At 42.7% G+C, this 22,169-nt stretch overlaps 1 protein-coding gene across 2 annotated transcripts in view; it reads left to right on the plus strand.

Annotated features, from left to right (window-relative positions):
- Positions 1-21,780, plus strand: part of Sv2b (synaptic vesicle glycoprotein 2B) — a 112,863-nt gene extending 91,083 nt beyond the window's left edge. For both annotated transcript variants that reach the window (XM_027408154.2, XM_035442447.1), the window contains 4 exons: positions 9,151-9,284; positions 11,817-12,017; positions 16,399-16,558; positions 18,789-21,780. In XM_027408154.2, coding sequence (XP_027263955.1) covers positions 9,151-9,284; positions 11,817-12,017; positions 16,399-16,558; positions 18,789-18,972 — 679 coding nt within the window. In that variant the 3' untranslated portion in view covers positions 18,973-21,780. The remainder of the gene's footprint in view (positions 1-9,150; positions 9,285-11,816; positions 12,018-16,398; positions 16,559-18,788) is intronic.
- The last annotated feature ends 389 nt before the right edge of the window (positions 21,781-22,169 follow it).

Below are 22,169 nucleotides of genomic sequence, written 5' to 3' on the forward strand. Positions count from 1 at the left end.
ATTTGTTAGATATTAGGATTGCTACACCAGCTTGTTTCTTGGGTCCATTTGATTGCAAAATCTTTTCCCAACCCTTTACTCTGAGGTAATGCCTGTCTCTGAAGTTGAGGTGTGTTTCTTGTATACAGCAGAAGCATGGATTCTGTCTTCGTATCCATTCTGTTAACCTGTATTTTTATAGGCAGGTTAAGCCCTTTGACCTTGAGGGATATTAATGTCCATTGATTGTTGGTTCTTGTTTGTTTTGGATTTATTGTTGGTGGTGTCATTGTGTGTGGATTTCGCCCTCCTGTTTTTTTTTCCTGTTTGGTAAAGTTGGATTATCTATTACCTATGTTTTTGTGAGTGTAGTTATCTTCATTGGGTTGGAGTTTTCCCTCTAGGAATTTCTGTAGTGCTGGATTTGAGGATATGTATTATTTAAATCTGGTTTTGTCATGGAATATCTTGTTTTCTCCATCTATAGTGATTGAAAGCTTTGCTGGGTAAAGTAGTCTGGGTTGGCATCCATGTTCCCCTTAGTGTTTATAGGACGTCTATCCAGGACCTTCTGGCTTTCAAAGTTTCCATTGAGAAGTCAGGTGTGATTCTGATAGGTCTGCCTTTATATGTTACTTGACCTTTTTCCTTTGCTGCTCTTAATATTTTCTCTTTATTCTGTAAGTTTGGTCTTTTGATTATTAAGTATGGGGGGGGGACGTCTTTTTGTGGTCCAGTCTCTTTGGTGTTCTGTAAGCTTCTTGTACTTTCATAGGCATATCCTTCTGTAGGTTGGGGAAGTTTTCTTCTATGATTCTGTTGAGTATGTTTTTTTTTGTACCTTTGAGCTGTATTTCTTCACCTTCTTTTATACCTATTATTCTTAGATTTGGCCTTTTCATGGTGTCCCATATTTCCTGGATATTTTGTGTTAGAGATTTGTTGGACTTGAGATTTTCTTTGGTTGATGACTGTATATCCTCTATGGAGTCTTAAACAACTGAGATTCTCTCTTCCATCTCTTGTATTCTATTGTTATACTCACATCCTTAGATCCTGATCGTTTATCCAGTCTTTGTATTTCCAGCATCCCCTCATTCTGTGTTTTTTCCTTATTGTTTCTATTTCAGTTTTCATGCCTTGCACTGTTTCCAGTGCTTCCTTCACTTGTTTTGCTGTTTTTTCTTTAGATTCTTTAAGAGAATTATTTATTTCTTCAATCTTTTTGTTTGTTTTTTCTTCTATTTCTTTAAGAGATTTTCTTGTTTCCTCTTTAAGGGTCTTGAACATCTTTATGAAGTAGATTTTTAGCTCTGTCACTTCTTCTTTCTCTGTGTTGTGCTTTTCAGATCTTGCTGGTGTGGAGTCCCTAGATTCTAGTGGTGTCATTTTGTTCTTTCTGTTGAGTGTGTTCTTATTCTGTCTTCTTCCCATCTCCCCAGAGGTGGGGTCTCTCTATTTCCTCTTGTCATCCAGTGGTCTGTGTGGGTCAAGACTTCAATGTCTGCAGATATGGATATTCCTGCCTCTCCTGGTAGTCTCCTCACTCAGGAGAGGTTGGGACAGCAGAGGGAGAAGGAAGAGTGAAGTATTTCCAGAGTCAGGGAGGTCCTTCCTGTCTGGGCAGGTTCACTCTAGGCAGCTACAGGCCCAGAGAGATCCTGGGGTGATGGGGACCTTGGGCAGGAGTAGGGCTCAGGAGATTTCAGGGTGCCTGAGGGGGAAGGAAGACTAAAATAGTCTTTTAGTATTAAACTTTTTCATTTATTTTACATACCAACCACAGTTTTCCCTCCATTCTCTCCTCCTGTTCCCTCCCCCACATCTCTTCTACCCTCCCATCCACTCCTCCTTCCATGGGAGTCAACAAAGCTTGGCATATCAAGTTGAGGCAGGACCAAGCTCTTCCTCTCCATCCAGGCTGCACAAGGCATTCCAGCACGGGGAATAGGTTCCCAAAAACCAGCTCAAGTGCCAGGGACAAGTCCTGATCTGACTGCTAGGAGGCCCACATCTGTCACCCACATGCAGAGGGCCTAGGTCAGTCCCAGACAGGCTCCCTAGCTGTCATTCCAGAGTCCTTGAGCTCCCATGAGCTCATGTCAGCTGTCTCTGTGAGTTCCCATCATGACCTTGACAGCCCTGGCTCATATAATCCCTCCACCCTCTCTTCAACAGGACTCTCAGAGCTTGACCCAGTGCTTGGCTGTGGATCTCTGCATCTGCTTCTATCAGTTACTGGATAAAGGCTCTCTGATGACAATTAGGGTAGTGATTAATCTGATTACAGGAGAAGGCCAGTTCAGAATGGAGAGAAGACACCCTTTCCACTATTGCTAGGAGTCTTAGCTGGGTTCTTCCTTGTGGATTCCTGGGAGTTTCACTGGCACCAGGTTTCTTCCTAGCCCCAAAATGGTTCCCCCATCAAGATAACTCTATTACTCTCCTCCTTTCCACACCAACCCTCCCAACCCAATCCTTCATGTTCCCATTTCCCCATCCTACCCCTTCCCTCCCCTGCCACAAGGCAAAAAGTATTCTTGTGAAAGAATTTTTATAGCTTGTATAAACTAACAGTAGAATTTATGAGCAGTAAGGTTCTTGCTTAGATGTGTTCACATGAAAAATCTGCTTGCCCTATGCCAAAGGTTCTCAACCTGTGGGTTACAACTCCAAACAACCCTTTTACAGGTATCACCTAAGACCATTAGAAAACATACATATTTTCATTATGAATTACAACAGTAATAAAATTACAATTATGAGGTAGCAATGAAAATAATTTTGTGGTTGGGATCACCACAGCATGAAGAAATGTATTTAAGGGTCATAGCATTAGGAAAGTTGAGAACCACTGTTCTATACTTTTAAATATTTCTTTGTGCATTTTAAATTTGTGTGTGTGTGTGTGTGTGTGTATGTGTGTGTGTGTGTGTGTGTGTGTGTGTGAGAGAGAGAGAGAGGAGAGAGAGAGAGAGAGAGAGAGAGAGAGAGAGAGAGAGAGGCGGAGGGAGGAGAGATGTGTGGTGTGGGCACGTGTACCACAGCCTGCAGAGGACAACTTGTTGGAGTCAGTTTCTCCTTACACCTTTATGTGAGTTCTGGGGCTTGAACTCAGGTCCTTAAGTTGTCTGCTTGTATGGTAAGATCCTTACCTGCTGAGCCATCTTACTGGCTCCTGCTACATTTTGTCTGTCTGTCTGATGTGATTTTTAAAATCTTCCTTCTTTCAATAATCCCCCCCCCCATAAATCCCCCAAACAGAGTCTCATTATGTAGCCCTGGCTGTCCTGGGACTCACAACATCCCCTGGGCAGCTTGACCTCACAGAAATCTGCCTGCCTCCACCTTCAGAGTGTGCCCCACACCTGGCTTGTGTTTGTTATTTATGTTTGTGTTTAGGATGCTTCCTCCTCCTCTTTCCTGTGCTTCTTCTGTATGAACTTCCTCTATGAACTTCTCAAGTTCCTTACAAGACATACCATTTCTGTTTTCTTATTCTTTTAGGGAAATTATTCACCATCATCTCTTTAAGTATTTCTTCTGTCAAATACTCTCCCCTTTTCATCTGAAATTACGAGCTGTACCTGTTCTAGACTGTCCGGTATTTCCTCACAGCATTTACATGTTCTTTTCTGTCCTGCCTTCCTTTTCTCTCTGTGTTTCTATTCTGGTAATTTCTCTTGAGTTATATGTAATTTCAGCAGTTCCTTCTGCATGTTTCGACAAGGATCCTAATGAGTCTATCAAATGCATTCTTTTTTAAGAGAATGGTTTTGATTCATCCTTTGACAAATTTTTTACAAATATCCACCAAATCTTGGTCACATCCAACCATAATTTCCCTCATACTTGCTCCTGGAATCCCCCTAACACTTCCTCCCTTCACCTCCCCCCTCTTTTGATCACTAAGTTCAGTTAGTGCTGTCTGTATGCCCATGGGTGTAGGACTACCCACCACAGCGTGGTCAACCTACAAGTGGGTGTACTCCTGAAGACAAATGGCTCTCTTTAGAAGTAGAGCCTCAAGAGCCCTCTGCTGTCTATGCTGGTGTATTGACTGGCTTGCTCCTGTGCAGATAATCATAGCTGCTGCCAGTTCATGAGAGAAACAGCCCTGCCATGATCCTTAGCCAGCATTTCACAGAGCTCCTCCCTATGCTCAAGCTCTTAACTTTATTTCTGCCCCCTCTACCGAAGTATTTCCCGAGCCTGGGTGGTGATGGCTACTGTAGACTCTGTCTTGGTAATGATCACACTCAATTTTAAATCATCAACCTTTTCTTTACAGTCATTTTCTTGATGGTGACACCATCAAACCACAACCATGAGGACTACATTGGTACAAGTCCGGTGTCCTTTAGATCACCTGGAGAACAAAGCATTGATTCTAAAGGACACTAAAATAGACTATTTAATAATGATTCTCTTCTAAAATTTAAAATGTGTTATATAAGTTGTCCTTTGACAACTTCATACATGTATAAAATGCCTCCTAATTATTCTCACCTCCACACTGTCTTATCTCCTTCAACTCTGCCAACCGTACTCCACATGTTTATGCCTTTTTGTTTTGTCTGTGACACACTTGGTTTAACCTGGGCTTCCTATAGGACCACAGGGTTGGAACTATCCATTGGAGCCGGGTAGGCTCAGTAGAGTTGTCATAAAAGTTTTGTTCCAGACTCTGCATTACTAGTGGCTTCTCCTAACTAGAGACAGGACCTCGCTGTATACCCAGACTGTCTCTGAACCCACAACCCCTGCTTCAGTCTCCCAAGCACTGAGCTTGAAAGTGGATACCAATGACACCCATTTCTTGGTCACTTTGCTTTCGGCTTCTAAACTCTCCTGAATGAGGAATGTTGGGATGGCTCAGTGTGTAAGTTAGGTATTGGGAGAGATGATTTATGTAAAGAAAGACTCATAAAATATGTGTTGGTCCTTTCTCCTTTTATCTTTTTCCTTATAACTTTGGCTTTTTATAACCCACTTAGGGATACATTTTAAGGTCTGCCTGCGTCAGACTCGTTTTTTGATTTATGGCTCGGCTTTCTTACCCACCTTTGGAAGAATATTAAAATACCTCTGAAGGCCACATCACCAGCCTATTATTATATTAAAGAGAAGGATATCTTAAGAAAGGGAAAGGCAGAGACAGGAATAGCTGTCTCACGTAAACACATCTGGTGTGCAATATTTGAAACCACAGACATCTTCCTGTAATAAAAAAGTGTCCCAGTTAGTTTTTTGTTCCTGTCTTCCCTTCCCTTCTCCTACTCTCCCCACTTCCCTTCTGTGGCAGGGTCTCCAATAAGCCAGGCTGGCCACAGATTCCTAGCTGAGAATGACTTGAACTCTTGATTTTCCTTTGCCTCCCAAATGCTGGGTTACTGGGGTCATAGGCAAGTGCCACCATCCTCCCTCTTTTTTCCTGTGTCAGGCCTCACTCTATAGCTAAGGCTGCTCTCTAGATGGCTGCTGTTCTCCTAACTCAGCCTCCTAATTGCTATTGAGACAGGCGTTAGCTACCATGTTCCATTTTGTTTTTCTATAGAAACTGATAAGTTCAGCTTCTGTAAGCTTGGAGTTCAAATGACCATTCACATTCAACGTTGTTGGGAGCACACTATGGAGGTCCTTGTGTCCACCGATCTCCAGGAATGTTAGCATGCAGGATTGTCTTTACAATAGGACAGATGTAAAACCCATTCTTTCATCTAGAAAACTGGGAATTGGCAGTGACTAATAGCCCTGCCATCTGTTCAGCCAGGCCATATCAAGTTCCCACAGCCAGGACTGGAGATACCTAATAGTCTAAAATGACTGTTGCACTATCTGTACAGCCAGAGGCTCCCCCAAAGTCTCACAGCCAGGACCAGAGGTGGCTAATAGCCCAAATGACCTCTATGCTATGCATATGACCGAGACTGGGACAGACCCTTCCCTAAACCCTTAAGTTGTTAGTACAGATGATAGTCTGTCTCTAGAACTCATCTAACTGGAAGGAATTTCTTATACCCTGAATTAAGTGCTGATGTAGTTAAGTTTCCTTGTGCACTGGGACTTTACACGAGGAAATATTTTTCCAAATTCTGATGTGTTTAAGTTTGTTGAGAATAAGCCGCCTGGGATCAGACTCCCTCAGGTCTTGATCCAGGTTGATAAAGTCAATCTGAACTGAGTTTTTAATTCTCACCTCTCTGAGTTCACTGTTGGGACTGCCTGCAGGGTTCCCTTCACAAAGTATTTTTATTTTGTAGTTCAATAATTAAAACAAAACTTTGAAAGTATAATAATCTGGTCTGTGCCTCAGGTAAATGTGACATATATTTTTTCTTTTTTATTTAAGAAGTATTTTTTATTTTATGTACTAATCCCAGTTCCTCCTCTTCCCTTTCTCTTGCCCCCCCTTACCTCCTTCCCACCCCTCAGAGAGGGTAAGGCCTTCCTTGGGTAGTCAACAAAGTTTGGCATTCCAAGTTGAGGCAGGACCAAGCTCTCCCCCCAATCAAGGCTGAGCATGGTATCCCACCATAGGGAGTGGGCGCCAAAAAGCTAGTTCATGACCCTGGGATAGGTCCTGGTGCCACTTCCAGAAACTCCTAACAGATCAAGTCACATAACTGTCATTCACATTCAAAGGGTCTAGTTCAGTCCCATGCAGGTTCCCCAGATGTCAGTCCATAGGCCATGAGCTCCCACTAGCTCAGGTCAGCTGTCTCTGTGGTTTTCCCCATCATGATCTTGACCCCCTTGTTCATATGATCTCTCCTCCCTCTCTTCAACTGAACTCCAGGAGCTCCACCCAGTGTTTGGCTGTGGGTCACAGCAACTGCTTCCATCAGTTACTGGATGTAAGTTCTATGATGACAATTAGGGGGTGGTCACTAATCTGATTAAAGGGGAAGGCCTCTTCAGACACCCTCTCCACTATTGCTAAGAGTCTTAGCAGAGGTCATTCTTGTGGATTCCTGAGAATTTCTCTAGCCCAGCTTTCTCCCTAATCCCACAATGGCTTCCTCTATCAAGATATCTCTTTCATTGCTCTCCCACTCTGTCCTTCCCCCAACTCTGTCTTCTTTATCTCTCATGTTCCCATCCCCCATCCCCTCCCTCTAACCCCCTCCCAGTTTACCCAGGAGATCTTAACTATTTTCCCTTCTTGGGAAAAAATATATATGGAAAGGTCTCACTCCATATCCTAGGCTAGCCTTGAACTCTTAATCCTCCTGCCTCAGGACCCCAGTGCTGAGATTACAGGTGTTCACTACCATGTCCAGCAATGGAAACTGAATCTTTAACAATGGTTTCCCAGTTTTATGATGGAGTGGTCAGGGGCTATCACTGTGGCAAGCACTGGCTCAAACCTTCTTTTGGGGAGATAGGTCCCTTTGCAGAAGCTAATGATTCGTGTTTCTAGGTTAGGATCTGAGCAGGGCACAGTGGAACACTAGCCATTCCACATTGTTAGAAAGTGCTGAAGAGGAACAATGATGCTTAACATCCTGTGTTTCTGTCCCTGTGATCCCACCATATGGCAGTGATATACTTTGCTTGAAGTAACACTTCTTCCCCCACACTGAGATTGAAGGGTGGGGAACATAGTTTTTCTCTCTACTCATAGGATGTAGCACTCATGAGTTCTAGTACTATGCTCAGAAAGGTTTGGCTAAAGATTGAACATACAAAGGTATGAGGAGTGAGTGGCTTTTAATTGTTCGCTAACAAGGGCTATCCAAAAGCTTCTAGCCTAAACATTTGACCAAGCTCCAGAGGATGAGATTAACAAGCATGGAAGGGACTTTCTTTCCAGCTATTACATGGGTGCTGGGGCTGAACCACTAAGCCTCCCAATGTGACTGTACTGCCTAACTATCTAGATTCCTTGCCCACTTATTGTTAACTAGCTGCCTTTAAGTGAAAAACAAACAAACAAAAAACTTGCATACCCTTGATCTAAAGTGAAAAGTTGATCCAAATCCTATCCTTATTATAACAATTTCAGGCCCCATGACTGCTTTCATTTTGTGGCATAACTCTGAAGATAAATTTGAAAACATATGTGTCATATTGTCAGCTCTATATTGTATCTTGATTAAAAATATTTTTTTGCCGGGCATTAGTGGCGCACGCCTTTAATCCCAGCACTCAGGAGGCAGAGGCAGGCGGATCTCTGTGAGTTCAAGGCCAGTCTGGTCTCCAGAGCGAGTGCCAGGATAGGCCCCAAAGCTACACAGAGAAACCCTGTCTTGAAAAACCAAAAAATATATATTTTTTACTTATTATATCCATCTCTTCTTCCATCCCCTTTCCTTCCTGGACAGAGGCTTGCTTGTCCTCCAGGCTGTCTGGAAACCCACTAAATAGTTCAAGCTGGCTTCAAACTCAAGGCAATCCTCCTGCTTCAGCTTCCCAAGTACTGCAATTACAAGAGTGAACCATCACACTTGGTTCTTTTGTTCTCTTGAACATTGTCACTTATTAATACATATAGACCTGCCTTATTTGTTGTAAAGACCATATAGTATTACACTGTATGGTATCTGTTTGTCATCTATATAGCTCTCACGTTTACCTGTAGATATATACCTGTAGGTGATTATATGTAGTAATCCACTTCTACCATAAGCAATGGTGCTATAAAAGACCAGTGTATGAATATATATATGAGCAAATATATGTAAGACAATTCCTAGGTCAAAGGAGGTGTAAAATTTAAATTCTGTGAAAATGTCCCCCAAAGAAACTACACTGACTGCATTCTGCTTTCATTGTGCAGGATGGTACCCATCTGCTCACATGTAGGACTATCCTGGGGATCTGCATGGGTTCAAGGCTCATGGGAAAATGAGCAGTTGGTTATATATTTCATACTTTCCCCATTTCTGTCATTCGCATGGGAAGGTCTACAGATCTGAATTTGGGAGATATGCCATTGGTGCAGAGTCCTCCATGTACACCTGGACCAGATGCTGGTCTGTCATGGCTCTAGAACCGATTGTCAGTAATAGAAAAGCAGCTGAGAAATGGGGTAGTAGTCTGGCTTGAAATTGTGTTCTAGTACCTTTGCCATGGCATTCTTGATTTTTGTCCTTCTGTGTTTTCCATTATGGTCATAAGTGTTCTTTTCCTGGGATGCTTCATTCAGGGATATTGTCTTTTCCACAGGTTCATAAAGATGTATTTTAAACATGTCCTCTTTGAGGACACATACTTTGACAAATGCTTTTTTGAAGATGTCACATCCACAGATACCTATTTCAAGAACTGCACCATTGAGTCAACCACCTTCTACAACACAGGTAAGAAGATGGATGCACTTCGAGGAGTACAAAAATGTGGCCTGAGGTTTATTTAGGAGCCAAAGCCCATGGTCAGGGTTGAAGCAGGAGTGAAGGGATTCGCAGTCATTAATGCCAGCCTTAGTGGGGGAAGAAATGGCTTCTACACTAGGGAGGGCATACATTAGGGGACACTAGATGGTCTGGCATTTGTTTAATGTGTACCTCATTTTTTCACATGTAAATTGAAGCAAAACTTCTGGCAGTGTCCTCATCTGAATGAGACTGATGCTATTCAAAAATACAGTATGACATTCATAAAACCAGCACCCAGGAGGGCTGCATTTTCAACCTGGATTCCTTCCTGGAGACCCTGCATAATTTAAAACCTGCACAATTAGAAACTATTTTCATGATAATAAATCAAAGGGAATGTTACCTCTGTTCAGATTTGATACATAAGACAAGACACTGAGAGCATTTTAGAATTTCACTGTTTCAGATTTTCATGATTAAAAAAAAATATCACAGAATTCTACTACTCTGCTACGCTTGCTACTTCTACTGTGCTCATCATAACTTAATGGCCTTGCCAGTGTAGGGCCTCCCCAGTGTAGTTGGGATACGTGGGATCTCATTGTGTTTTAGCAGAGCCCCTACAGGGTCTCGGTGGGGACATGTATTTTGATTTTTCCCTACCTTAGAGCTGAGGAAGCAGACTTAAGCAATTGGTCAAGGCTGCAGCTAGCAAAGAGATGGAGTCAGAAGCTGTTTCTCCATTACCTGGCTCAGAAAGCTGTACTCTTTGCACAGACTGCTTGTCTCAAGTCCATATTTATGCTTCCTCCTTGGTATCAATGCCAACAGACAGTTCTCACAATATCTTTTCTCTCATGCTCTCAGGTCCAGAAAGTTCACTATCTGGTCTCTAACGACCTCCTGTGTCAAATAATCTGTTATTGGACATACCTTCCTGAATTTTTCCTAGCTTTACCTTAAGACATAACTAATTCCAGAAGTTCTATTTGTTATTAAAAACTGTCATACCCTTCTATTCTTTCAAGTTTCAATGATGCTTCTTCATTTCATTTGCATACTCAATACAAGCTTTTCTTTCTCTCTTCCTTTCTTTTTCTTTCTTTCTTTTTTCTGTTAGCATTTGTAGTTGGGAAATGTTATAGCTGGGAGAGGCAAAGGCCACAGTCAGGTGTATTCCTCTGTGTGTGTGTGTGTGTGTGTGTGTGTGTGTGTGTGTGTGTGTGTGTGTGTGTGTGTGTGTGTGTTTGCATGCACGAGTACATAGAGAATCCAGAGGTTGATGTTGAATGTCTTTTTCAATCACTTCTCCACCTTACTTTTTGAGACAGGTCTTTCACTGACCCTGGAGCTCACTGATTCAGCTAGACTGCCTGGTCAGCAAGCCCTGGAGATTGTCCTGTGCTACTTCCCCAAATCTAGACTTATAGGCGTGGGATACTATACTTGGCTTTTTTACACAGGGCTAGGGATCAGAACTCAGGTCCTTATGACAAACACTTTACCACCTGAGTCATCTCCCTGCCCCCTGTATGCCTTTGGTTTTATAGGTAGACATTCAGGGAGACAAGTGCTCATGATAGGGTCAGCCATCAAACCCAGACTTCCCTACTTAGCATTCTTTCTACTAGAAAAGTTGGTCTTTGACAGTGTCAGAAAACATGTGAATTGTTTTCATAGAGAGTGGTTTCTACTTTTGAGAAAGTTTTGGGTGTTGAATAAGCTCCTACTGCCTGGGCTCTGCAGTAGACAGTTCAGGCTAGCTCTAATTCTTGTGTGTGAACAGTGTGTGTGTGTGTGTGTGTGTGTGTGTGTGTGTGTGTGTGTGTGTGTGTGTGTCCATCCTTTCGCAGACAGTACTTTAATAATCTATTTTGCCAGTCCCTAGCCCCAATTCTTAAATTCTACTAAGATGGATTACTTCAAAGGAGTGTTTCAGCCTCTGTGTGACCCCAAGTGTCATTTGATTGGGACAGACAGGATTCTCCAGGGCTGGGAAAATGACCCTGGATAACATGCTTATCACACATGTGAAGACTGGAGTTCACATCCTTAGGATCCTTGTAAAGCCTGAGCAGGTATGGCTGATGCCTGTAACCCCAGCACTGGAGGGGCAGAGATGGGATTCCCAGGGCAAGCTGGCTAGTTTGAGTAGCTGGAATAAGTGAGCTCTACTTTCAGTGAAGGACCGTGCCTCAATAGGCAAAGTAGAGAGGCATTTCGAAAGACGTCCAACAACTTCACATCTTGCTATGCATGTGTGCATGTGCGTGCACACACACACAGAACACACATGCCTACACACATGTAAACACACATATACATGTAAAATACATCTCTAAAATTGGTATTAGTTTCATTTCTCTTTATTGCAGAAATTTGAACATTACATGTTTGGCCAAACGTCGCTCTGACTTTGAGGTCACAGGTTGCCCCTAAAGAGGGCATCTCTATGTCTGCCCTTCTTGCCCCAGCTCCCAGCCACTCACATGAATCAAGGCTTCTTTCTCTCCCCAGACCTCTACAAGCACAAGTTCATTGACTGCCGGTTTATCAACTCTACCTTTCTGGAGCAGAAGGAGGGCTGCCACATGGACTTCGAGGAGGACAACGATTTTCTGATTTACCTTGTCAGCTTCCTCGGCAGCCTGTCTGTTCTGCCTGGGAACATAATTTCTGCCCTGCTCATGGATAGAATCGGAAGACTCAAGATGATTGGTGAGTTGCTCATAGTAGAGCATTTGGGTCTCCTGGCCACAATAGTTTGCTTTCTTTTTTTTTAAAGAAATATTGCATGAGGTAAGGCTGGATCTGCTGCTGTAAACCCGAGGAGGCACATTCACAGAATCCTAGGGTTTAAAGAAGGATTTGAAGGTGCTGGGGAGGGGTTCTACATCATTTCTAGGGTGTTTTATTAACACTCTCATAAACAATGATCAAGTATTATTTACCACACCTGCTTCATAAACTTAATATAGAAAAGATATTTAATGTTCTTTAAAGATAGTTTGATGATTCAAGGCAAACATTATTATTATTATTATTATTATTATTATTATTATTATTGTTGTTGTTGTTATTTTTTGGGGACAGGGTTTCTCTGTGTAGCTTTATAGACCAGGCTGGCCTCGAACTCATAGAGATCTGCCTGCCTCTGCCTCCTGAGTGCTGGGATTAAAGGCATGTGCCACAGCCACCTGGCTCTATATTATATTTCTTATTTAATACCAATTTTCTGTTGATTTATAGTGGAAATGAGAGGGGATAAGAGACATAACAGGGATATGATTAAATTCTATTATGTATGTATGAAATTGTGAAAGAATATGTGACTAGGTAAACAACAAAAACTATTTTAACAAATAGTTTAGGCTTTTTTTTGGATAGACCCATGTTGAAATCCTTGCACACATGGCTATTTCATTTTGAACGTACACCTTTCTCTGGGTTTGGGTTGCCTAATACTATGAGGTGTAATAGCTGGGAGGGTTGAATATAAGCTAGCTCAAACATCTCTGCCTTGCTGTCTTTCACCAAGACGTGCACCATTTGGTGCCAAAACAGAGTCATGGGGGGGGGGTCAATAAAAGAGAAATGTGTACATTGAAGGCCAGGAAGTCTGTGTGCTAAATGTGAGCTAAGAACAGAGCTAGGAAAGTGGAGGCACATTAATAAAAAGCCATTAAGGATCTGCCCCCAGGATGTTGTTGATCAGGAAAATTAATACCAAACTTTCCAGTGTCAAAACACAAAGGGAAACAAACTCAATCACATTGTCATTTTGTTGGTGAAGAGAAAATAGATCAAATCTTCATAGAAATAAACCTTTCTTGGTGTTTGGATTGTACTCGATATTATTATTATAGATAGGAGATTAATATTCAAAATGGCAAACACAAGATGTGCCTGTGGTTTGGCTTTTTCATCTCATCGGGAAGATGAAAGTCATCTTATGCGTACCACAGAGTGAGTCGCCTTTGTTAGGGTAAGTGCCCTTCAGTTCAGGAGTCTCTTCAAGGACACACACACACACACACACACACACACACACACAGAGAGAGACAGAGAGAGACAGAGAGAGAGAGAGAGAGAGAAGACACTCAGAGGGGAGAGAAATAGAGATAGATAAATATAGACAGAGAGAGACAGAGGAGAGAAATAGTGATAGAGAGAGAGAAAGAGAGGGAGAGAGAGGGGGAGGGAGAGAGAGAGAGAGAGAGAGAGAGAGAGAGAGAGAGAGAAGACACTCAGAGGGGAGAGAAATAGAGATAGATAAATATAGACAGAGAGAGACAGAGGAGAGAAATAGTGATAGAGAGAGAGAAAGAGAGGGAGAGAGAGGGGGAGGGAGAGAGAGAGAGAGAGAGAGAGAGAGAGAGAGAGAGAGAAGACACTCAGAGGGGAGAGAAATAGAGATAGATAAATATAGACAGAGAGAGACAGAGGAGAGAAATAGTGATAGAGAGAGAGAAAGAGAGGGAGAGAGAGGGGGAGGGAGAGAGAGAGAGAGAGAGAGAGAGAGAGAGAGAGAGAGAGAGGGAGGGAAAGAACACACTAGTCCTAGCATGCTCAGGCCATGACTGCTCAGTCTCTGCACCCCTCACCTTTAGAGAAAGGAGGCCTGGGGCCATGGACCAGCTACAGCACTCTCATTTCATAAGGAGGGCTAGTCGCTTGCTTGGTGAACTTCTTTCCACCCAGTCATGATGGGATTCAGGGAGCAGCCTGGCTGCTATAGCTGCTGCAGCTTTGTCCCGCTCACTCCTTGGTGCTCTTGTCTAGTTGGAGTCATTTCTTATTAAGGACAGTGTAGAAGTTCTCTTAATGAGGTTGTTGCTCAATCATTTATTCATTTAATAAACATTTGTTTAAATAGTTCTTACTCTGTGCCAGACTGAGGAGGAAGCAATGGGAATATAACAGTAATTGAGACTGTCAACATCCTCATGTTTAAAGAGCAAACGATAGAGAGAGACAGACACAAGCTAGAGATTTCATTTAACTAAAGCTGGGATGCTTATTATCCTCCAGGCTGGGTTCCAAGCATCTCATAAGCATTAATGTATTTGAACCTTCACGTAACATAACCCCGTGGGGTAGGTACTCTTTTTATTAACATTTTACAGATGGGAAAATGAGATACAGCAGAAAGGATAAATGATCTACTCAGAGTCACACAGATTAGAAGTGGTGAGGCTGAATTTGAACTCAGACCTCTTAATTAGATAAGGAGGCAGGATTATGGGAGTGAAAGGGCACTGGGCCCTGAGGTTCTAAGGTAGGAACAGTTAACACAGAGTCAAGGAAGCTCTTCTTGACTGTTGCTTGATTTGACAATGGTGTTTTATTCATTAGAATTTATTAGCTAAGCCTCACACTGGTCCTGCTGAGGAGAGCATGTGTTTAGAGAGAATTGTTCTCAAGACTCTCCTTACCTCACACTCCTCTCCTGGCTGTTAGGAAGAACCTGAAGTGCAGTTTTGCCAGGATGCTTATCATTCCCTAGCACTTTAGCCAGGCTCCCTCCAAGTCCCAGGGTCCTGGTGTGCTTCCAGGGTGAGGACCCATCAGGAAGTAATTTCTTGTTAGAGTCAAATCAGCATTTGGATTCCTGGCAAGGAGAATACTCTTTCCCACAGTCCCAATGCTGGGGGCAAGGCGGGGAGGGGCTCATCCACTTACTTATTGGAACCCACTTCTTTTGCTTTCTTTCTTTTGGCCCCGCCCTACTTCATTCCTTTCCAGCCTGTAGTCTGCACTCACATGACCAGAACTAACAGTAGGCTTCCCAAGCTCTCCTGAGTGGACTTCCTTGAGTTTGGAAACGGTTTGGCATGGCCCCTTTTAAATGGGGCCTGTTATCACCAGCTCTATCAGTGGGATCCCTAGTTGGAGAATTCTCCAGGGGTTGGCCTAGTGAAGACATGGCTGATGGGCAGCTTTAGATGTGTGGCCAGACTTGGGAGGACAAATGGGGGAGGCATGACTCTCACTGGCAAAAGTATGAGGCAGCTGTCACCCTGTGGTAGCAGGAACCAGGGGGGAGAAACAGCATCCACAGAGCCCAGTGAAACAGCTCTGAAGGATAACCTGGAAGGAAGAAGCTGTGCTCTTGGAGGGATGTAGCCATTTCCAAAAATGGAGCTTCTGAGAGGGGATGGGTGTCACTGAACAGTCTCCCGCCTCTCTGCCTATACTAGTGATTTTGGTTCCTGTGGATCAACCTCTCAGAGGGTTGCAATCAGGCAGTGAGGGCAGAGAAATCTCTGGGATGGAGATAGGAGTGTCCAAGTTGTATTTCTGCTGCTGTGACAAAATACCCTAGCCTTTCCACTTACAAGGGAGAGAGAGTTTTGATTACTGACTTCAGAGATTTCCATCCATGATCCTTTGACTCCATTGTCTTAGGGTTTGTGTTTAGGCAGAGCGTCATGGCAAGCAGTTTGTGGTAGGGCAAAGCCGCTCACCTCATGGTGGCCTGGGAGCAGAGAGGCTTACTTTTATTAAAAAGCTCCTCCTTTAGACTCTATTAAAGCTACAAGGTCAGAGTGCTCCCTCCAGAAGTCCCGCCTCTGGCTTTTGCTGCCTTGTAGCTAACCCTTCATTCAACACATGTTCTTTTTTTTTGGGGGGGGGGGTAAAAAATCCAAACCAGAACAGGTCATAAGCAAAGAAGCAGAAGAACAGTCCCTCTGGAATTTTCCCTTTGTAGCCCACTCACAGATGTGTTCATATTGGAATCTAAGCTACACGAGTATGGGTTCTTAATTTTTATTTTACATTTCTTAAAAAAAATTACATTTTAAAATCTTAAATTTCGAGTCATATATAAATGTAGTACAACTACTCTTTCCATGAGTGTATGTCAATATTTACATTTCCATGTGTGTATAATTGTCTTTATATATAATTGTCTTTAAAGTATGTACGGGTTTGTTCTTTCCATTTGAGCTCTTTCCAAGTGGAAGATGGACCTAATGACTCAAGTAACATGTTACTTCAGCCGAGTCTGTGATGATGGGAGGTGGGAAGATTCTGTGGGGACAGACTCTAGGACATAGGCGTCACTTTTTTTCCGACCCTTGTCGTGTTTCCATAGGTGGCTCCATGCTCATCTCAGCAGTCTGCTGCTTCTTCCTGTTTTTTGGCAACAGTGAGTCTGCAATGATCGGCTGGCAATGCCTGTTCTGTGGGACCAGTATCGCAGCCTGGAATGCTCTGGATGTGATCACAGTGGAGCTGTATCCCACCAACCAGAGGTTGGTTCTTCCCTGGATTTCCCTATAGGACTCATGTTTCTTTGGCCAGAAGCCTCCTTCCTGCCTAATCTTACACCACACACAGCCTTGGTCTTCCTGGAGTCCATGTCTCCTGGACAAACAATTTTTCTCTCCAAGATTGTGACAGCTGGACCTTGGCAGGCTGGCCTTGATAAGATGAGTGAGGGACAAGAACCAAGGGACAAGAATAAAGTGTCTCAGGATAAGGGTGATGAGTGGATAAAGCCTTGTGTATCTCCCAGTCCTCATGGCAGCTGAGCCCTGCCAATGGAAACTAAGGTGAAGAGGTGAAGATTTGGAACAGCATGGGGGTGGGGCTGGACAGCAAGGAAGAGAAGGTGGGTAGAGGCAGAGTGGTCCAGGATGGCCAGGGTTTACTCTTGGTTTAAAAGCAGAGGGTCAAGGCCGTTACCCAGTAGGTATTTCTCTTCATGAAGGGGACCTTGAGCTGTAAGTACAGCAGGTAAGGAACAGCTCATAAAGGACTGGGCGTGGTACAGAGGATGGGTAAATGAAACTCTGAAAAGTTTTTTAGTGACATTCCTAAAGTCAATGGCAGAGTGTCTGGGGTTTCGATGGCTATGGTTGTGACCCCATACCATATTGGAAGCTCCTTTCCTGAGCAACAGAATGCTAAGCTTTACAAATAGTAAGGGACAGGATAGTGGTCATTATTGAATGGAGTGTGGTTTTAGGAGAGGGAAATAAAGATACACTTAGAAACAATAGGTGAACAAAAAAATCTTAGAATGTGTTTAGATATATCAAAAAAGTTAAAAATACTACCAAAATATACCTGATAATAGTAGAAGTCATAAAATATCTAGAAACCAACCCAAAACATTCATGAATAAAACCATAAACTTTTACTGCAATATAAAAGCCGACATAAAATAGAAATCAAGACATGCTTATTGTGGCTAAGACGATTTCATCTTATAAAAATGTCAAGTTTCATTCAGTTTTTCCAAGTTACAATAGTGCATTCAAAATTCAGGGAGACTTTTCCTCCCCTGGAAAGTTGGGAAAAACATCATTTTAAATTTTATTTAGAAACACTTGCACATGGCAATAGAAAAAAAAAATTAAAGCAAACACAGAAGGGCTAGGTTGGGGCTGGAACTTATAAAACTGTCATGTTGTTCAGGTATAGATAGAAGTAGAACAAGATCTGTAGCTGTAAAGCAGTCCCAATATCTCTAAACTTTTGATATAAAAGAGAAACATTTCACTTCACCAGGGAATGACCATCTTGAGAATACTGCCCCTGTATACCAGTGGTTTTCAACCTTCCTAATGCTTCGACCCTTTAATACAGTTCCTCCCCCCACCATAAAATAAATTTCGTTGCTACTTCATAACTGTAATTCTGCTACTGTTAAGAATTGTAACATACATCTCTGTGTTTTCTATGGTCTTAGGGGATACACCCAAAGGTGTCGCGACCCACTAGTTGAGAACTGCTACCGTATACAGCCAGGGTCAGAACAGACTGTGTGGTTCTTGATGATGATGGACAACAGAAACTCCAAACAGCATTGCATTTCCTCTCCATTAGCAGCTTGAGCAGATGGTCTAAGCTCCTGTGTTGTTACTGTCCCTTGCCTGTATTCCACCACAGACCATCTCTGTTGCAGGAAGTAAGACAAAAGGGAGGAAAATAAAGGAAGAGAGAGCAAAAAGCCCACTCAGAACCTTTCTCAGGAAATTTCTCAGTAGCTGCCGCTTGCACATCAGGTCTCATTGGCCTAAACTAAGTCACGCCCACACAACCAGCAGCCGGGAACTCTGGGAAGTGTAGTCTTACACTTGGGTACCTGCTTTTCAGGGCGAGCTAGCAGTCTTTGTCATGAGAGTGTAGTGAAGGTGGTGCACTCAGAATTCATTTTGCATGCAGCTTTTTTTTTTTTGATGTTTTCCTGTAAGCCAGTACTACTTATAACTATTTTAATACAAGATATGCTTCGGAAGATAAGGAAACTGGAAGGTAATACTTAAAAATGTTAATAGTGGTTATTAGTTTAGATGTCCTTACATCTTTATATTATTCTGCATTTCTAATGTTGGCTAAAATGAAGACGTTGTTTTTATATATAGGTAAAAAATTCACTGCCACACTTCCTCTTCTTATGACAAGGTAACAACCTAGTGCGGCTCATCTAGTGAGGCCCAGGACTTCAGAATTCTTTCCTGTGCTCTTCTTTTGCAGGGCCACAGCCTTTGGCATCCTCAATGGATTGTGCAAATTTGGCGCCATCCTGGGAAACACTATCTTTGCTTCTTTTGTTGGGATAACCAAAGTGGTCCCCATCCTTCTGGCTGCTGCTTCTCTGGTTGGAGGGGGCCTGATTGCCCTTCGACTGCCAGAGACCCGAGAGCAGGTCCTGATGTGAACAACCCACTGGGAGAAAGATGGGATGATCTTCTCCAAGACACTCCAGCACAGCCACGCCTCCCACCTCTCACTGTCCATGGACACCATGGACAGCACAGGAGGAGAAATGGACTTTGCTACCCCTAGTTTAGGACCCACTCCAGTTGTCAATACATTTGTAACTCAGGTGATTGACTAGGGGTGCCCTGAGTCACCCTTAGGATCCCAGAGCTGTGTGCTTAGCTTCAGGTCTCTCCATCCAAGGCAGGGAGGGGGAGGAGCCTCCAGCAAACACATACAGTGAGCAAGGAGTATGTGTTTCTCTAAATGAGGTGCAAGGAATTATTTGCATTTCAGACTGAAATCGAGGACAACAAACAGTTAAGCTCCTCCACATAGTTCCCAGGAGCCCTGTGACCTAGCAGATTGCTTAGGTTGGGAGTTGGGGTCATCACATGAAGAATGGGCTAGGAGAACAGGATATACATTTGCATTTGAAAGTATCACCTATCATATTTTCCATTTTAAATTGGCACAGTAGTACTGAAGATACTCTGATATAGGAAAACCAAATATTTAAGCAAATTCTGTATCGACTGACTTTTCTTCCTCAACTTTGCACGATGAAGAGGTGATAAATTAAGAATGATATTTATGATTTTGCTCCAGTCAGAAAACCCTAAAGATGTGTATGCTGTAAACTAAGTTTGTATATAACAGTTTTGAGGTTTTATTTTCACAGATGGTAGCTGCTAATGTTGCCAGCATTTTAGCCATATTTGGGGAGGACTTGCCATTCTAGGCCCTAGGAAACTTGGTGCAATTGGATGACAGTTGAGCACAATTTTAATACAGCCATCGAGCTTGCTGTCAAGAGGATGCACTAAGCAAGCCATGAGCAAGTTTCCTTCACCTTGGAACTTTTCAATTTAGTGGGGCAGTTACTTTTCTCTCTTAGGTTGGTCACTTGTGAAGCTCAAATCCAGGGCCATCTGACTCTGCCATTTACCCAGAAGCAGCAGTAAGAGTTTTATGGCTGCTGGCTCTCTCTTTATAGAGACTAAAACAACACAGGCAACTGACTAAGGTTGGGAAAAAGTTCTTCGAAGTGTGAGTTCTTTCTGTTTAATTTAGCAGGAGAGCATGATGAACATTTATTATGATGTTCAGGACCTACAAGAAATCTATGCTCTACATCCTGGTCCAGGGCTTTTGAAACAGACCCTGTTAGTGTGGAAGTTAGGGAGTGATGGATGTTAAATATATCCATTTCTTCAATGCTTTAAGGAATCTTTCCTGAGATCCAGTTTGGAACTTGAATGTGGAAGTGGATGGGAAGAGGAAGTCAGGACAAACTGTTTCGGATGGTGTTAGCCTTACATCGGAGGTCTTGACTTGATGTTGAAAGGACAACTTTTTTTCATCAGGACTATCTAGCAGTGGTAGAGACAAGGAGCTAGGGGTTCCTATCACTAGAGCTTTGCTTGCCTGGGCCTGGGGAACATCAATCTGTAAGAACTAGTTGGCTCTTTTTATTTGCAACACACCCAGGAGCCGTAAAGTGCTAAACTTTGCCTATCATAAACCTCCCCAAATCTAAATGAGACTAATGGCTATGTTGAGTGTTTTTTCAGTTTTGTGGGATGTGTAGACTCCATGACAGTTGAAGTCATCTTTCTGTAATCCTCCAGAGTTTAAGTCAGAAGGGGAAAGGAGTGAATTTTTTGAGACCTTCCTTCCCATCTTCAAGCCTTGCTAACATTTTTACTCTGCTTCTCTGGTCCCCACCTCTTTACACCTCCCTTACCTTCTGTATAGGGCAGGAAGATGCCACATCAGCTCTGATGTGACACCCTGATTCCCCCAAATATAAATATATATATAAATATACAGAATGTATTACTGCTTCTCTTGGTGTTTTATAGGCATTAACTAACACAACACTCTGTTGATAACGAGAGACTTTCTGTACTATAGCTGCAATATCCTTTCCTATTTTTTTGTGATATGGAATGCATCGGCTAGGATCATGAGAGAATTGTGTAAATCTGTGATTATGAATCCCTCACAACAGTATGCTTTAAGGGGATAATACACCTCAGTGAGCAGCTACCACTTAAGAAATGTACAAGACAGAGTCTACATTTCCAGCCAGATGGATCTTGTAAAACTTAAAATCTTATTAATTTTTGAGTGCAGGGGTGGCTGCAGCCATTTGTAGGTTAACTCTGTTTAGTTTCTAAGCTCTGTCTTCTACATTACATTTATGGATCCTTAAACCAACCAAGGGCAATTCCCATCCCATCCATCACATGGGCCATATGAAGGATGCAGCCGTAGTCTGCAACCTCTCTTATGAAGGATTATCTGGTCACGGTACCTGGCCACTTCATAACTGCTATCATTCCTGATGAGATGAATAAGTCTTTAAAAATAGTCTCTGTGGCAGGTCATTGGAGGATAATGTACAATATTCTTAGCCATCCATCTTTTATTTTTCCCTGAGAGACTCCTAGTGGCATCAATAGAAGGTGAAAAGGAAGAACCATTCCCTCATTGAACAAGACTGTCCCTGGTTCATGATGTATTTTATGATGGTCAATTTGGGAGTCATTACTTTCAACAGTCTCAGCTGCATTGTGTTATCTCCTGATGCTGATTTTTGATCTTTTGTTTTATTAAAACTAATTAGTGAAAGAGATGTCCTGTTTCTGAAATGTGTAGCCCATGAACTTGAGATCATGTAATAAATAATTCCATTCTCTGGGTTCCCTGGATATTGGCTCATGGCAAAAACAATAAAAATAAGTTTAAGTGACCCTCTTAAGAACCGAGGTTAGAAATCATTTTCAGGTACCCAGGTCTCTTCTGCATTCTTAAGGCGACGGTATCCTTTCTACCTTTCTTATTTCTTCATATGTGCACTTTGAGAGGTTGGCAGATGTGGCCCAGCCGCCTACAGTGCTAGCTAGGACTGTGCAACAAGGCCTAGTAGGATGCTGTCTTTTTTATTTTTATTTTTTTTTGTCTAGGTCAATTCTCCCAGTTAAACCAGGCTCTTTCAAACCTGCTCTACTGGGGCCCCTCCCAGTTACTTCCACATGAACATCACTGACCTCCTTTGCTGCAGGGCATGCTGGGAAATATGTTTACTGGGTGCATAACCATCATTTCTTCAAAGTGAATTTCCTGGTACCAAAAGGAAAACAAACCAGT

Source organism: Cricetulus griseus, chromosome 3, assembly GCF_003668045.3.
Source record: "Cricetulus griseus strain 17A/GY chromosome 3, alternate assembly CriGri-PICRH-1.0, whole genome shotgun sequence".
In the NCBI taxonomy this organism is placed as follows: Eukaryota; Metazoa; Chordata; class Mammalia; order Rodentia; family Cricetidae; genus Cricetulus; species Cricetulus griseus.